The following is a 17,971-nucleotide window of genomic DNA, read 5'->3' as shown; positions in this document are numbered from 1 at the left end:
TCCTGAATAATTCTGCCCAGCAAAATAGGCACTCTGCTTTCAGCTAACAAGACCTGCCCTTTGTATTAAGGAGTTTCCTGAATCACAGAGGGCAGATGTAACCTAGCGTTGAGCCTCACCGTACAGGGAAAGTAATGACTACATTAGTGGTGAAACAAATCACCCTGGTTTTCCATTCTTTAGGGGTGGTGGAGAAGGTGGTTGGAGAAATCAGACAGGAATCTTTACTGAGAAAGGTAGCATGGTGTACAATCCATCCAGGTGTTCAGGTGGTGTTAAGTCCAGTTGACATAGCTTTCCTTTCCCACTGCTCCTGGGTTTGGAGTGTAAGATTGTAAAAGTATAAACAAAATTAAGAGGGATTATGCTGACTTTTCCACTGAGGTTGGATGAGACTAGAACGAGAGGTCATAGGATAATGGTGAAAGGTGAAATGTTTAAGGGGAACATGAGTGGGAACATTTTCATTCAAAGGACGGTGAGAGTGTACAACAAGCTGCCAGTGGAGGTGATGGATTTCAACATTTAAGAGAGATTTGAATAAGTACATGTATGGGAGGGGTATGGGGGGCTGTGGTCCAGGTGCATGTCAATGGGACTAGGCAGATTAATAGTTCAGCATGGATTAGATGGGCCAAAGGGCCTGTTTCTGTGCTGTAGTGTCCTGTAACTCCATGACTCTAAGTTGTCACACAGTGGAACTTGTACATGATGGTAATCTACATCTCAACTTCGGATCCCCAATTTCAATGTAAATAAAAAAAACAGGGCTTCTCTTTTTTGGAATTCACTTCTAACTGTTTTGGAAATGACTTACAGAGAGAACATCATCATCTTTGTCAGGATCCGTTGCTTGAACCTCATATATCATCGTGCCAACTGCTAAATTCTCAGGAAAGTCAACGTACACAACTGCAAATTAACAGAGGACAAGTGAACACACTGACATGTTTCTCGGTTTCATGGTGCTTGATTTGCCCTCACCACCCCTCCTCAAACGATTTCTGTAGCTGACATAACCTTTTGCAGTCGTCCAGGGGTATATTCAGCTCCGGATTTCACTACTGCAGCCATTCCTGGAGGTAGAGCAGTTAGCATGTCTCAGTGGGGCATCAGGTGACAGATCAGGCACAACTAAGCAGTTAAAACAGTTTGAAACGATTCAACAAATTATTTGTAATAAACTCATTTAAAATCTAAACTAACATAGATTAATTATAAACATCTAGTTAAAGTTAATACTGACTCAATGACTATATTAATTAAAATTAAAGACCAGTCCTGATGAAGGGTCTCAGCTCGAAACGTCGACTGTACTCTTTTCCACAGATGCTGCCTGGCCTGCTGAGTTCCTCCAGCATTGTGTGTGTGTGTCGCTTAGATTTCCAATATTTCTCTTGTGTGTGTAAAGACCTACTTGCCAGTTTCTGTTCAGATTGGCACCCAATTCAAAGGGCATTGCTCAGCACAATTAAGTTCCAGCCTTGGATTGAGTATTGAGTGCCACAGGGCTGGCGTTTGAGCTCCATTGCATTCCAGACATTAACAGTTTTCCCAAGAAACATTAAAATCAGAAATGCAATGACTTACACAATGTTGTTTTTAGTAATTGTCCATGGAACTATTGGCTGGAGAGAAGCATTAACCTGACTTAGCAGGGTCTTTTAAAGGCCTCTTAGGAACATAGTACATGGAACTTAGAAAAATTGAGGGCTATGCGCTAGGGAAATTCTAGGCAGTTTTTAGAGTAGATTACAATATGATTGACACAGGGCCGAAAGGCCTGTAATGTGCTGTAGATTTCTATGTTCTATGTTCTATCAATATTCTTCTTCCTATACCAACTAAAATAATCTTCTTTGTTATCAGAAGCTTTTTGCACAAAACTTGTACTTTAACAGAGTGGTTGCAATGTTGCATGGGAGTAGATAAGTTTGGATGTCAATTCTTGTTGTATTGTTGCATTTCTTGAAATGGTAATCACTTTGACTTTGATATGAGAATTGTTTTGATTACATTTGGAGTAGTTTCTTTTCATTTTGTTGGTGTCAAACAAAGTGGCAGAAAGGAACAACATCTGACCATGGGTAACAAGTTCATGTTTGAGGTTGTAAACTGTGGAAGATCCAAATGGACTGGTAAACTAATAACACGGCTGCAAATTTAGATTTCATATCAGACAAAGGAAACTTGGAGTATTTTAAGAATAGGGTTGCATTATAATAATCTTATTTGGCAGCTAAATTAGCCCCGGAAGAAGGAATTATTTAAATATTTTGGTAAGAATACATTCAAAAACCCAAAACAATCCAGTTAGCAGACAGCAACCCACACTTAGCACTGACCTTTGTAGAAAGTATGAGCTTTCCCTTAATAACATAGAGCAGGCCCTTCAGCCCACAATGTTGTTCAAAACCGTTTACTTTAATAATAAAATGGCCAACTAAACTAATCTAAACTATTCCGCCTGTACAATATCCATACCTTTCCATTTTCTCACATTCATGTGCCCATCTAAGAGGTTCCTAATGTGTCTACCTCTACCACCACCCCAGACAGTGTATTCCAGACACTCACCAATCTGTGTGAAAAAAATTGCCCCTTACTTCTCCTTTGAAATTACCCCCTCTCACCTTAAAAACATGGCCTCTGATATTAGACATTTCAAGCCTTGGGAAAAGACGCTGTCTGCCTTCTCTATCTATGCCTCTCATATTGGATCTCACCTCAGCCTCTGCCACTCCAGAGTTTTATAAAGTTGCAACATAATTTCCTGACTTTGGAACTCAAGGCCTTGACTAATAAGAAAAAGCATGCCAAATGCCACCTTAGCCACTCCATCAACCTGTGTAGCCACTTTCAGTGAGCCAAGAACTTGGACCCCAAGATCCCTCTGCTCATTAACATGTTAAGGATCTTGCCCTTAACAGTGTATTGTCTCTTTACATTTGACATACTAAGGGGAAACACTTCACATTTGGCTAGGTTAAGCTCCATCTGCCATATCTGCAAATGATCTTTATCCCACTGTACTCTTTGCCAGCCTTCTATGCTTTCCACATCACCACTAGTCTTCATATCATCTGCAAACTTACTAACTCACCCAACTACATTTTCATCCAGTTAATTTAGGTACACCACAACCAGCAGAGGTGCCAGTACAAATCCCTGCAGATCACTCCTAATCACAGACCGCCAGCTAGAATAAGCTCCTTCAAACAAAGGCACTTGCATATTTCTACAGCTGTACCATGGAGAGCGTTCTAACTGGCTGGATCACTGGGGCAACTGCGCAGGATCAGAAAAAGCTACAGAAAGCTGTAAACTCAGCCAGCTCCATCAGGGGCACTGGCCTCTCCATCGTCGAGGACATCTTCAAAAGACGATGTCTCAAAAAGGTGGCATCCATCATTAAGGACTCCCATCACCCAGGACATATTCCCTTATTGCTACCATCAAGGAGGAGGTTCAAGAGCTTGAGAAACACACTAAATATTTCAGGAACAGCTTCTTCCCCTCTGTGGTCAGATTTCTGAATGGATAATGAACCCGTGAAAACTTCTCAATATTTTCCCTCTCTTTTCACTCTACTTATTAATTTATTTTTATATATACTTATTGTTTCTTATGACTATGTATTGCAATGTACTGCTGCTACAGAACAACAGATTTCACAACGTATATCAGTGATAATAAACCTGAATCTGATTCTTCTCTGGACAAGCCAGTTCCGAATACAAACACCATGGATCCCATGTATCTTAATCTTCCCAATCAGCCTCCCATGAAGAACCTCGTCAAATGCCTTATTAAAGTCCATGTAGGCAATATCCACAGCCCTACCTTTATCAATCACCCTCGTCACCTTGTCAAAAAACTCATTCAAGTTAAGAGGAGATGATTTTGCCCTACACAAAGCAATGTTGGCTCTACCTAGCTAGGCCATGGTTCTCCAGATGATCATGAGTCCTATCCCTAAGAATCCTCTCCAGTAACTTCCCTACCATTGAGGTGAAACTCTGTTCTATAATTTCCAGCACTATCCCTGGTTCACTTCTTGAATAGTGGAACCATATTAGCTACTCGCCGATAGTCTGGGACCTCACCTGTGGCTAGAAAGGACATGAAGATATTGGTCCAGGCCCCAGAAATCTCGTCTCTTGCCTCTTTCATTGACTTGGCATATATTTCATCAGGCCCTGGGGACTTGTGCAACTTAGTGCCCTTCAAGTCCCAATACTAGCTCTTCCTTTACCTTGAAATGCCATAGCATGTCAATACGCTCGACACTGATCTCCCTATCCTTCACATCCTTCTCCTCAGTGAATACTGATGTAAAGTACTCATTAAGGACCTCACCCATATCCTCCACATCCAAGAAAATTCCCCCACTTTATCCTCATTCACGCATTCATCTATACTAACATCCTATTCCTGCCCTGACCAGCAAGATTACTACCTTGGAGGTCCTGTTCTTCCCCCTTTCTACCTCTGTCATTAGTGCCAATGTGCACCACGACTTCTGGCTGCTCAGTCTCCCCCTTGAGATTATTCTGCAGCCGTTCTGTGACATCCTGGACCGTGGCACCTGGGAGGCAACACACCACCATCCTGTTGTCCCTTTCGCAGCCACAGAATCTCCCTTTCGTCGCCTTAACTATCCAGTCTCTTATCACTATCACTCTGCCTGAGTTTATGCTTCCCTGCTGAGCCTCAGAGTTGGCCACAGTGCCACTGGCCTGGCTGCTACTGCCATGCCCTGATAGGTCATCCCAGCAGTATCAAATAGGGTATACCAGTTTATTTTTTGAGGTGAATGGCTCATTCAAGGGAACCTTCCACTGACTGTTTATTCCTTTCTCCTGGTGCTCACCCATCTACTATTTGAATCCTGCACTCTGGGTGTGACCACCTCAGTGAAATCCACATCTATGAGGTTTTCAGCCTCCCGGAGTGTCCTGAGTACATCCACCTCCAGCTCCAGTTCCTTGATCCAGTCAGTCAGGTACCGAAGTTGGATGCACTTCCTGCAGATGTAATCATCAGGGAGGCTGTTAGGTACCTTGCCATCCCATATCTTACAGGAGGAGATTTTCACTGCACGCACTGAATTAAGGGATTGCAGACAGCTTACTCGTTCTTGCCTGAGCCTTCTCTCTGACACCTTGGAGTTGCACATTCACCTAGATCACTTATTCAGCCTCCTCTCACCAAGCTTGTTTTACCTTTGGCTCCAACTTCCCTTCACCGAGCTTGTTTTACCTTTGGCTCCAACTTCCCAAGCCCAAGTTCCACATTCAAACAAATGATTCCAAATGATACAGCACTGTTAGCCTCCTGCTGTCTGGCTGAAGCCAATTGACCCAAAGCCTCCCACTCTAACTCTGACCCACTCCAACGTTGGCTTTGTAGATGCACTTTTATTAACCCCCTAAATGAAGGCTGCAGGACCTTGCATGCAATCCCATGAGGAGAAAAGACCAAGCTCCAATCTCATGGTATCAAATAAATCTTTGATAGTCTGCTCCACCATAATCCAGGCTTAGCAAGCTGTCAGACCTGTCAGAAGAGTAGAACGTTTCTGGATATTGCAGACAAAATCTATTTATGTTCAAACGTTTGAAACGTTAAAATTATTATACTTTTCAAGAGGCTGAGTGAATAACTTTGTTGGGTGGTGTGGGCTGAATCACCTGCAGCTCAACATCACTAAGTCAAAGGAGTTGGTGCTGGACCTCAGGAAGATGAAAACACCCTGCATTCCCATCTCCATCAAGGGAACGGATGTGAAAGCCATCCGGGACTACAAATACCAGGGAACTCACCTGGACAGTAAACTAGACTGGACTGAAAACACAGGGGCTCTGTACAGGAAAGGACAGAACTGACTGCACTTCCCGAGGAGACTCTGGCCATTCAACGTCTGCAGTACCAGGCTGCAGATGTTCTACGACTCAGTGGTGGCCAGCATTCTGTTCCATGCTGTAGTCTGCTGGGGCAGCAGGGTGAGAACAGCTGACGCCAAGAAGATCAATAAGCTCGTCGGGAAGGCTGGTTCTGTTCTGGGGGTGGAACTGGATTCCCTGGTGGTTATGTCTGAGAGGAGGATGCTGCAGGAGCTATGGAGCATTACGCCTCTCACCCCCTCCATGATATACTGGACAAACAGAGGAGCACCTTTAGTAACAGGCTGATTCCACTGAGGTGAACCACTGAACACCACAGGAGATCCTTTCTCCCCGTGGCTATAAGACTCTACAATGCCTCCTTGAGTATTTGGTTTCATTGCACATCTGTACTTTGCACTCAACACACAAAAAAAAAATGCTGGTGAACGCAGCAGGCCAGGCAGCATCTATAGGAAGAGATGGGTGCAGTCAACGTTTCGGGCCGAGACCCTTCGTCCTGATGAAGGGTCTCAGCCTGAAACGTCGACTGTACCCCTTTCTACAGATGCTGCCTGGTCTGCTGCGTTCACCAGCATTTTTTGTGAGTGTTGCTTGAATTTCCAGCATCTGCAGATTTCCTCCTGTTTGTGTATTTTGCACTATTACTTTTCAATACACATTTTGTATTTTTTCATACCTTAATGCTTACATTTTGTATTTTACAGTATATGTTTCTGACTGAGCAACTTGCAACAATAACTTCCTTTGGGATAAATAAAGTTTTATCTTATCTCATAATAATGAATAAAGCAAAAGAATTTGAAACACATAAAACAATTAAAATCATATAACTAAGCACTTAATCTAGAAAACCACTTACCAAATACCATTGTCCTACATTTAAATGAATGTGCAGACTATACTTGTGCCTGTTCTGTGAGCAGATCCTGAGCTCATTTGCTGGGGAACTGCTAAAACTGGACCTTAAATAGGCTAATAAAAGAGTATAGTCAGGAAAAGACTGGTGGCAAGTCGCTAACAAGTTCCACTTTCCAAAATGCATAAGCAGGAATCTTGAATATCATGACAACTAAATGGGGGAATGGTGGCAAATATTAATGAAAATGTCTGCTCCGGGCTAACACTACAGGTATCATAAGTGAAATTTGAAGGGGAACTAGGAAATGCTGAAAAAACTCAGCAGGTCAAAAGGCACCTGTGGAAAAACAGAAAGTTAATATCTCAGTTTTGGGACTCTTCATTAGAACCGAGAACAAGGAATAAGTTAAACAAGGTAGCAGAGAAGATATGGGGAGGGGATGGGGTGTAACCAAGGGAAGTTCTCTGATAGGTGAAATTGTAGGGCAGTTAAGGAAATTTTAAACTTCTTGTATGTAATGTGTTACTAAATGTTGGATAATCTGGTTATTGTGTTGCTTGATTATTAAAGAAAAATAAGAAAGAAATAAAGAGGTGGCAGGCAAACATTCTTTGAGGTGGAACGAGCTAGAATTACAGAGAGGTTAAGAACATGCATGTGTTGATGCATGACACATGTATGATGAAATTTCACAATCTGCACTGCATTTTCAGTGCTCCTGCACTAGGAATCGCTCCGTATAGATCTGGAACCAAGCAGTCACATTGAAAGCGTGCATATTTTCAAAATGCACCTAGAAGTGTTTCATTGTAAATATCTTTCGCTTAAAGTTCAAAGTAAATTTTATTATCAAAGTACATATATGTCACCATATACAACCATGAGATTCATTTTCTTGTGGGCATACTCAGTAAATCTGTAGACTACTAACTACAACAGGATCAATGAAAGATCAACCAGTGTGCAGAAGAGAACAAACTGTGCAAATGCAAATGTAAATAAATAGCAATAAGTAATGAGAACATGAGATAAAGAGTTTTAAAGTGAGATCATTGATAGTGGGAACATTACAATGATGGGTTGAGTGAGTGCAGTTATCTCTGTTTATTTATTTTATACTGTTTACTTCTGTTGAAGCCAGTCAACCGTTAGGTCCCTGGAACGTTAAAACTGTAAGTGCCTACACAACAGGAAGGACAACAGTGAAAACAAACAGAAGGAAAACACATGGTTTAGAGGAGGGGAGGAGAGCAAGATATCTTGGAAATAAGGTGCAGGACAAATAAATACTGACTTTGTCTTGTAGCTGCAACAAAATATTTAAACATGCAGGCAAGTAAATAATTCATCATAAAGCCAAGACTAATCACAAGATCATTCACACTGACAAATGGCTAAAAAAAAACGTTTTTTTTCTGATCTCATACTGTCTTGTGGAACAAGCAAGAACTGCTGGAGGAACTCAGTAGGTCATGTTGCTCTGGTGAGACAAAGAGGTTTTCAAGGCCCTGCATCTGGACGGAGAGCGTAGAGTAGAGACGACTACTATAAAGAGGTGAGGGGGAAGGGTGAGGCGAGGGCTGGCAGAAAGTAGGTGGACCTGGGCGAGATGGGGGAAGGGGCTAGATGATGGTCAGATGGAGCCAGGTAGGTGAAGAGAAGGGCTGCAGCTGGTGGGAGAAAGGGAAGAAACAGGTCGGAGAAACAAAGGAGCAATGGAGCCAGGCGAGGGGAAGGGGGTTAGAGATGGTGGGTGAAAGGTGATTACTGGAGACGTAGAGTCTGCAGAGGCTGGAGTCTAATAAGTAAGGGAAATGATCTTTGGAATGAGACAAGGGAGGAGTGATGGGCAGATGGAACCAGTTTGGGAGGGACAGGAAACTCAGTAGGTTAAGTGCTTGGATGATGAACAGATGGAAACATTTTTCAGAGGCTGGGATTTCCAGCTATAAGAAAATGTGACAAAAATTAACTGCACACAAAGCACAATTTCTAATCTTGACCTCTCCTTTAAAAAATACATTGAAAGAAGAAAAAACTTGAAATTAACTGGTAATATAATTCAAAAGATTATAAAGTGAGATTCCTTAAACAGGAGGAACTTTTATTTCACAGTGCAACTCCAGAACCACTTACTGATACCAAAGCCAAGTATGCACCAATGTTATCTCTGACTAGTAATCAATTTGTTCAGAGAAACAATACTGGATTGGAAGTTATTTCTACCATTGGCCTACCAGAGCATAATGCCCTCAAAAGGTAAAAGCACATTCAGTATACAAGGCCTGATCCATCCAGAGTCCATGTAAAAGTAATTAATGTATTTGCCTCCCATCTTTCACAATCCAGAATGTCACAAAGCACTCTACAGTCAATTGAACTTTGTGAAGTATAATAACTTACACATTTAACAGATAATGTGCACATGTCAGTCATCAGTCCCCACAAATAAAGGATGATCAGCTAATCTATTTCTTGTAATATTGATTGATGCATAAAAGAACACCCAAGAGTACTTTCTTGATGCCCTTTCAATTGCTGCCCTGAGATCTTATCAATTCTTCCAAGAGAATAGACGTAGATTCTTATATTAAAAACCTCCACCCACTTCACCTGAACTAAACTGAAAGTGTTACCTGCCATGAACCCACAAATAAAATTGAGGAAGCCATGCATAAACTGACCCATATTTTCCCCCATGGTCTTCTCCATTTGATCTCCGATCAGGACTGGGAACTTTAGCTTTCAATTTTACAAACCCTTGGGTGAAATTGAAATTTTGCACTGAGCAAAACTGAAGGTAATGGATCTGCTTCCTACTATAAACCGAATCATTAACCAAACTGGAGCCATCAATTGGCTGGTGAATAAGCAGGAAACAATTAATGACTGTAGTTCTCTTTTGAACTTCATACCAAATAAGGGTCCTCTTCTACCTTCTCTAAAGAAGAAAGGAGACCTAGACACATTCACTTTCCTTCTTTGCCTTCCATTAATTGGTGCACGTTCTTTCCAAATATGGATCTTTGGGTCTCACCCCACCCCAAACCCTACCCCCAGCTCATGATAATGTGTGGCACTAAGTATGACTGCAGAAAAAGAATCTCAGGGATGTACGTGGTGATATGAATATACTCTGATAATAAATTTACTTTGAACTTTGACCTAAGCTTAGGTAGAATAATCGGAGAGAGGGTCATAAAGCCATATGGCTAGGAAACAGGCCCTTTAGTTAACTGATTTACTGCAAACCATTAAGGACAGTTGTGCATTAATCCCATTTTATTTTCCTTGAGTGCTTCCAGTTATTTTCCACAAATTTTCCGTACTTTCAAAACTCGTAAAATTTTGCAGGCTATATTGGTCTTAGTTTCCTTTTGGAAGAATGATGTAGCACCTCTCACAACCACCACATGTTTGATAGCTTTTCACTGCCAATGAAATATTTTTGGAGAGCTGTCACTCCCACAATGTAGAACTGAATTTTAGCCGAAATGCTCCACAGAAATCACAGGATCAATAGCAACTTGAAATACTGAAACACAGATCACATTTCACTGTGGAAATAAGTGCAACTTGCAAATCTGAAGAGTTTTATTGCATTAAAGTTCACTCTGGCCAATTATCAGCTGGCCAAATGATGGAGCGCTGCAATCTCTAATTAAGATTGGTAGCCTCCCTAAGCTGTCGACCTCGGTAATTTGTTCACTGTAACGTTCACAGAAGTCTGTCACTTGGTACCTGAAGTACCCAAAACTTCTGTTTCAAGCAGCAACCAAGAGCAATCTCCCACCCCACAAACTGGGTGCTACCAATTTGGCAGCTGTGGGTCGGAACTGTAATGATTAGGATATTGCTAGTCTGGATCTTTATCAGCCAATCATCCTACATTAACTCTCTGTCCAATCTTCCAATCAGTTTCAGCCACCCCTCTTTCCTCACTTGTCCTAGCTGGTTCTTTATAGCTATGATCCAAAATTGTCGGGCGACCTCAGACACCCATTTCCACTCATTCATCTGTCAGATAGAGCCTGGATCTCGGACTTCACTGGTCACCTGTCCAATGTTGTGGAAGAATTCTTTCTGGCACCTAGATCAAATATTAACACCCAGTCAACAGTGCTAAAACAGATTATTTGTGCAATACCCCGTTGCTTGTCATGAGCAAATTGTCCGCCACCTTACAGCATTGACCAAACTCCTTCAGCTCTGAAACGCTCTGAGATTCCTAAAAGTACTAAATAAATGCAAGATGTTCTTTTTTCATGCAAAAATCTTCCCTCATATCTTTAATGCTGTGTTCTTCAAATGTCCTAGAAAAAATGTTGGAAGTACCTGTCTTGCATGATTGGCAACTTTGAACTCTGCATTTCCTCGTTGTCAAAATTGCTCAACCTACCTCCATTTGCCAGATTATCCAGGAATCTTGGGGGCTCATTAACATCAACTAATAAAACTGTAAGTGTTTGAAAGTCTGTGTTCCCCTTATTATCTTTAACGAAGATCAGTAAGTCGTAAGTGGACTGAGTTTCGTAGTCCAGTCCAGGATTTTGTGACACTGTCACCTGTAACAAGTGGAAATGTTTTTTTAAAATCGCATGTAGCTCACTGGGAGTGAACTGAATTAAGTGTTGATAGAATTTGCATTTTGAAGGCAGCTCATCGACAACTTCGAGGTCATTTTACATAGTTTAACTAAAAGTGAATTTAATCTGATTTACTAGGTGGAAGGCTTGAAGTAAGAATAAAGCAATTTGACCCTTATAGCTGTTGTGACATTCCCACAGAATTTCATAGAACATAGAACATAGAAATTTACAGCTCATTACAGGCCCTTCAGCCCACAATGTTGTGCCAACCATGAACCCACTCTAGACTCTGCCTAGAATTTCCCTACTGCAGAGCTCTCTATTTTTCTAAGCTCCATGTACCTATCTAAGAGTCTCTTAAAAGACCCTATTGTATCTGATTCCACCACCGCCGCGGGCAGTGCATTCCATGCACCCACCACTCTGTGTGAAAAACTTACCCCTAACATCCCCTCTGTGCTTCCAAGCACCTGAAAATTATTACCCCTTGTGTTAGCCATTTCAGCCCTGGGGAAGAGCCTTTGGCTATCCGCATGATCAATGCCCGCATCATCTTATACACCTCTATTAGGTCACCTGTTATCCTCCGTCGCTTCAAGGAGAAATGGCCAAGTACACTCAACCTATTCTCATAAGGTATGCTCCCCAATCCAGGCAACATCCTTGTAAATCTCCTCTGCACCCTTTCTATAGTTTCCACATCCTTCCTGTAGTGAGGCTACCAGACCTAAACACAGTATTCCAAGTGGGGACTGACCAGGGTCCTATATAGCTGTAACATTACCTCACGGAGCTTGAACTCAATCCCATGGTTGATGAAGGCCAACACATCATACGCCTTCTTAACAAAACTGTCAACATGCACAGCAGCTTTGAGTGTCCTATCAACATGGACCCCAAGTTCTCTCAGATCCTCCAAACTGCCAAGAGTCTTACCATTTATACTGTATTCTGCCTTCAAATTGCACCCACCAAAATGAACCACTTCACACTTATCTGAGTTGAAGTCCATCTGCCACTTCTCAGCCCAGTTCTGCATCCTATCAATGTCCCACTGTAACCTCTGACAGCCCTCCAGACTATCCACAACACCCCCAGCCTTTGTGTCATCAGTAAACTTACTAACCCACCCTTCAACTTCTTCATCCAGGTCATTTATAAAAATCACAAAGAGGAGGGGTCTGAGAACAGATTCCTGCGAAACACCACTGGTCACCAATCTCCATGCAGAATACAAAGCATCTATACCAGCCTTTGCCTTCTGTGAGCAAACCAATTCTGGATCCACAAAGCAAGGTCTCCTTGGATCCCATGCCTCCTTACTTTTTGAAGGAGCCTCGCATGGGGAACCTTATCAAATGCCTTACTGAAACATATATACACTACATCCACTGCTCTTCCTTCATCAATGCGTTTTGTTACATCCTCAAAGAGTTCAATCAGGCTCATAAAGCATGAACTGCCCTTGACAAAGCCATGCTGACTGCCCCAAATCAGATTATGTCTCTCCAAATGCTCATAAATCCTGCCTCTTAGGATTTCTCCAACAACTTGCCCACCACTGCAGTCAGACTCACTGGTCTATAATTTCCTGGATTATCTCTACTCCCTTTCTTGGACAAGGGAACAACATTTGCAACCCTCCAATTCTCCGATACTTCTCCTGTCCCTATTGATGACGCAAAGATCATCGCAAGAGGCTCAGCAATCTCCTCCCTCACTTCCTACAGTAGTCTGGGGTATATCTCATCTGGTCCCGGTGACTTATCTAACTTAATATTTTTTAAAAGCTCCAGCACATACTTTTTCTTAATGTCTATACGCCCAAGAGTTTCAGTCCACTGTCAGTCATCCCCAAAATTGCCAAGGTCTTTTTCCCTGGTGAATACTGAAGCAAAGTATTCATTAAGTACCTCCAAGGTACTTCTGACATTGCTATGAAATTGCCTTTTGTAGATTGGCCAGTGTCCTGACTTTTATCACCAAGGCATTATTCTGAAAGGGAAATCCTGGAATTAACTCCAAAACACTATAGTGCATTTTGTGAGTGGTGTATATCCAGTGATTGACACTGTTGTCAATAATTTAAAAAAAAGGGAGAATATAACTACAGCTGTGAAGATCCCTGCTGCACCCGGTGACCCTGTGATCTCTGTCTCAGAGGCTGATGTTAGACTGTCTTTAAAGAGGGTGAACCCTTGCAAGGCAGATAGTTCCGATGGAGTACCTGGGAAGGCTCTGAAAACTTGTGCCAACCAACTGGTGGGAGTATTCAAGGACATTTTCAACTTCTCACTGCTACGGGCAAAAGTTCCCACTTGCTTCAAAAAGGCAACAATTATACCAGTGCCTAAGAAGAATAATGTGAGTTGCCTTAATGACTATTGCCCAGTCGCACTCACATCAACAGTACATTGATGAAATGCTTTGAGAGGTTGGTCATGGCTAGACTGAACTCTTGCCTCAGCAAGGTACTGGACCCATTGCAATTTACCTATTGCCACAATAGGTCAATGGCAGATGCAATCTCAATGGTTCTTCAAACGGCCTTAGACCACCTAGACAAACACCTATGTCAGGATGCTGTTCATCGACTATAGCTCAGCATTTAACACCATCATTCTCACACATCCTGATTGAGAAGTTACAGAACCTGGGCCTCTGTACCTCCCTCTGCAATTGGATCCTCGACTTCCTAACCTGAAGACTACAATCTATGTGGATTGGTTATATATCTCCTCCTCATTGACGATCAACACTGGTGCATCTCAGGAGTGTATGCTTAGCCCACTGCTCTACTCTCTCTATTCCCATGACTGTGTGGCAAGGCATAGCTCAAGTACCATCTATAAGTTTGCTGATGATACAACCATTGTTGGTAGAATCTCAGGTGGTGATGAGAGGGTGTACAGGCGCGAGATTTGCCAACAAGTGGAGTGGTGTCACAGCAACAACCTTGCGCTCATCGTCAGTAGGATGAAAGAGCTGATTGTGGATTTCAGAAAGGGTAAAATGAAGGAACACACATCAATCCTCATAGAGGGATCAGAAGTGGAGAGCGTGAACATTTTCAAGTTCCTGGCTGTCAAGATCTCTGAAGACCTAACCTGGTCCCAGCATAAAGAATGCAAGACAGCGAGGGCATAGTTTTAAGGTGCTTGGAAGTGGGTACAGAGGAGATGTCAGGGGTAAGTTTTTTATGCAGAGTGTGGTGAGTGCGTGGAATGGGCTGCCAGCAGTGGTGGTGGAGGCGGAAACGATAGGGTCTTTTAAGAGACTCCTGGATGGCTACATGGAGCTCAGTAAAATAGAGGGCTGTGGGTAAGTCTAGGTAGTTCTAAGGCAAGGACATGTTCGGCACAGCTTTGTGGGCGGAAGGGCTTGTATTGTGCTATAGGTTTTCTATGTTTCTATGTTTTTATAACAATTTTTTAAAATCAATTTACTCCTGACTTTCATCACTTGTAGTATCTCGTGTAAAAGTACTTTTAAAAATAGTTCCTTACTTCCAACTGTAGACCAAGCATTACAGAGACAGCAAAAAAGTTGTTGACTGGATTGCTGTCTGCTATTTTGGCAGCTAGTGATACATCTTTAATCGTCGAGTTCACAGAAAAGTTAAAGATAGAGACTCCGGCAGCTGTTCCTTCTTCTGTTTTTACAGTTGCAGGTAGATGAAGAATTTTGATAAATCCACTGACACCTCATGAGAAACGGGAAAATTGAGAAAAACATATCATTACACTTACTTTACTCAGCATTGGTGTAGTTGTTAACATTAATGGAATCATCAGTATTTTAAATAGATTATGGTATCCATACTGGCAATGCTGACCAGCAAACAAAAACATGCTTAGAGATAAGGTGTGTTTTGTAAAAATTGACTAAATTGTCAAATTATTTCATGTGCAGCATTAACACAGGTTTGAGACTATTTGGGTCAAATTGCTGCTTTCTTGCTGCAAGAACTTAGTAGCAATGGTTTACAAATGCATATACTCTGCCAAAAACTATACTTCTATACTTTCCCAGTATCCTATTGATTATATACATATTCTGCATTGTGTAAAAAATTTATTATCTGATTAATGCTACCAGTGTGTTTGCTGCTTACATTCTGATTTCTACTTAACCTTGGACAAATATGTTTTTGAAGTACAGACCGAAGTTTGAAGTTTGTCAGTCTCTTTATTACAGCATCTGTTAAGTCTTCAATGCATCCACAGCGGTAAGTATTTAGAAAGCTTCTTTCTACAAAGTGAAACATCATAATGCAAAACTTCTGATCTGAAACAAAACAGTGGATACTTGAAAGGAATCCTTGAATCTTAGTCAAAGAGGACTGTCAGAAGAGAAGTGGTAGAGAGGTTTAGTAAGGGTGGTTGATTTTACCTTCTGAAAAACAAGATGGTGTACTTCCAATACTAATCTCATTTTCACCACACTAATTATGGAAGGAATAGCTGTCATCAAGCCTGCATTTTTTAACTCTTACAAATTACTCCAAAGCATTCTGATTCAAAGCTTATTGCTTGCTACAAGGAAGGCATCCTATCTGCGCTCTCATAAGATATAGTGACATTTATTAACACTTCCCATTGTCAACTGGTGCAGGGAACAGATTCCAGAAAGATACCACAGCGCTTTTAAGACAGAAGAGGCCACAAATGCTGAATCTGAAGCATAAAAACAATCTGATGGAGGAACTCAGCGGATCGACGAACATCCCGATTCAGGGTTTTGACCCAAGATATCAGCTATTTCTTTCCTCCTCCGATGCAGCTTGACCCATTGAATTCTTCCAGTAGATTGTTTTCTATCACAGCTCTTTAATTCCTTCCAGGTTTCTAATAAATGCTCGTCGTGCATTTTCTTTGTGTTTGTGCAGCCTTTCTCTTTTCCAAGATATTGATAAATTTTTAATAGTGATTAAATTTCCTTACACAGAATGTCAGAATCTGTATGATTCTTATAATCTTTGGAAGAGCAGGTTTCCAATCCTCAGTGCAGAGGAGAGCACTGCCTTTAGGCAGGAATCGTCAGGGTATTTTGCATTGTATGATAAATTTCCTATGTGGCTTGGTCTCTTGTCTGCAGGACACTGCATTATCTAACAGGTTGATTGAGCATTCCTGTTTGATGACTTTGACTCTTTTGCTAGATGTTAAATTTGGCTAGCACCGTATTTCCGTTTACTGACTGGAGTTTTAGCACAATGGCATCTTCCCCCTTCCTTTCCAGTCCTGAAGCAGGGTCTCAGCCCAAAACGTCAACTGTTTATTCATTTCCATAGATGCTGGTTGACTTGCTGAGTTCCTCCAGCATGTTGTGTGTTGCTTATCATGAGAAGTTGGGTTTTTTCCCCCTTCAGTGCAGCCATGTTCAAATGACTAGTATATTTATCCCAGCAGTCAACTGTGTAGTTTTGTGACCAGCCCACAATTGGATAAAATCTAACTTATAAACTGGATTAAAGCTTAACAATCGACACGTTTTAAATCTACACATGAATAATGGTTTGCTCTAAAGGTTATTTCATGCATTAATTGATACATTTGGCATTAATTGCTATAACCAACAGTAAAGATAAATTGATTTCCACCACATCTGTAGCCTACCATACTATGCACCGGAACTGGCCTGTGCAGGTCGCCGCTGATATTGTCAAGTTTTAATACTTGTCCCATCAAAGTACAAGCATTATGCACCCATTGTGGAGAGCAGGTATATTTCTATGTTGAAACCATCATCTATAAATAAATAATAAGGAGCTACTGCATTCTGATCTTCCTTATGAATTCTCCAAGTGTGGAATTCACAACAATATCTTGATTCAATGCTTTCAGCTGGGTAAAAATAAACCAAGGGACTTCATGAAAAAAAGTTATAACAAGTTACATTTCGTGATATGGGACATATAAACAAAGCCTTTCAATGAGGTATGTATATTTTATCAGAGAAAATGCTGGCAAGATGGACGGTTTGAGGAAACGAGTTCACAACTTCAATCCCAGACAGCTGAAAGCACAAATGTCAATTAAAATCAGGGACGAACCAAAGGCTATCATTAAGTCAGCACAGAAATCATGGGAATTATAGGGCTGAATGAATTTACTGAGTTGAACAAGTTCAAGGAAGGATTTAAAATCAAAGATTGGAATTATAAAATCAGGCTACCACTCAAACGGCAGCAGGCTTGAGTGCTGGTGACTTACAGTGACTTGATTAAGGTCAGCAGAGATTTCAATGGAAAAAAAAGGAAAATGGTTTTAGAAGATTTTAAATTAAAAAATATAGTTGCAAAGCTCAGAAAGGAACTTACCTGGCAATTCTCCTACATAGCAGTTAACAACGAGGAACAATATAAAGAAATTAGCAATAGTGCTCATGGTTAATATTCTCAGGTCTCCAGACTTCCTCTGCCTTGTGTTTGTGTTGGAGATGGTTGCTCTGAAACTCTGAAGTAACCCCAGTAACCTGTGAGTTGTGCTGACTTTTTGGCCCATTTATTTGGTCTGAATTAATTCATAGGTGAGTCCAGTGAACCACAGGACCTAATCAGGGAGTCAGTCCTCCATGGGCTGGGCCACTTTTCAATTCCTTTATGTTAGTTT

At 41.4% G+C, this 17,971-nt stretch overlaps 1 protein-coding gene across 1 annotated transcript in view; it reads right to left on the bottom strand.

Annotated features, from left to right (window-relative positions):
- The window catches only part of LOC134351685 (cadherin-related family member 3-like), an 83,780-nt gene extending 66,019 nt beyond the window's left edge, over positions 1 to 17,761 (bottom strand). The window contains exons 1-4 of the mRNA XM_063058190.1: positions 17,680 to 17,761; positions 14,864 to 15,060; positions 11,168 to 11,333; positions 818 to 912 (exon numbers count right to left, since the gene is read on the bottom strand). Of these exons, the coding sequence (XP_062914260.1) occupies positions 818 to 912; positions 11,168 to 11,333; positions 14,864 to 15,060; positions 17,680 to 17,746 (525 nt within the window). The 5' untranslated portion in view covers positions 17,747 to 17,761. The remainder of the gene's footprint in view (positions 1 to 817; positions 913 to 11,167; positions 11,334 to 14,863; positions 15,061 to 17,679) is intronic.
- Positions 17,762 to 17,971: the final 210 nt, after the last annotated feature.

This window comes from Mobula hypostoma, chromosome 9 (genome assembly GCF_963921235.1).
Source record: "Mobula hypostoma chromosome 9, sMobHyp1.1, whole genome shotgun sequence".
In the NCBI taxonomy this organism is placed as follows: Eukaryota; Metazoa; Chordata; class Chondrichthyes; order Myliobatiformes; family Myliobatidae; genus Mobula; species Mobula hypostoma.
This window is presented reverse-complemented; position numbering and strand designations above follow the sequence as displayed.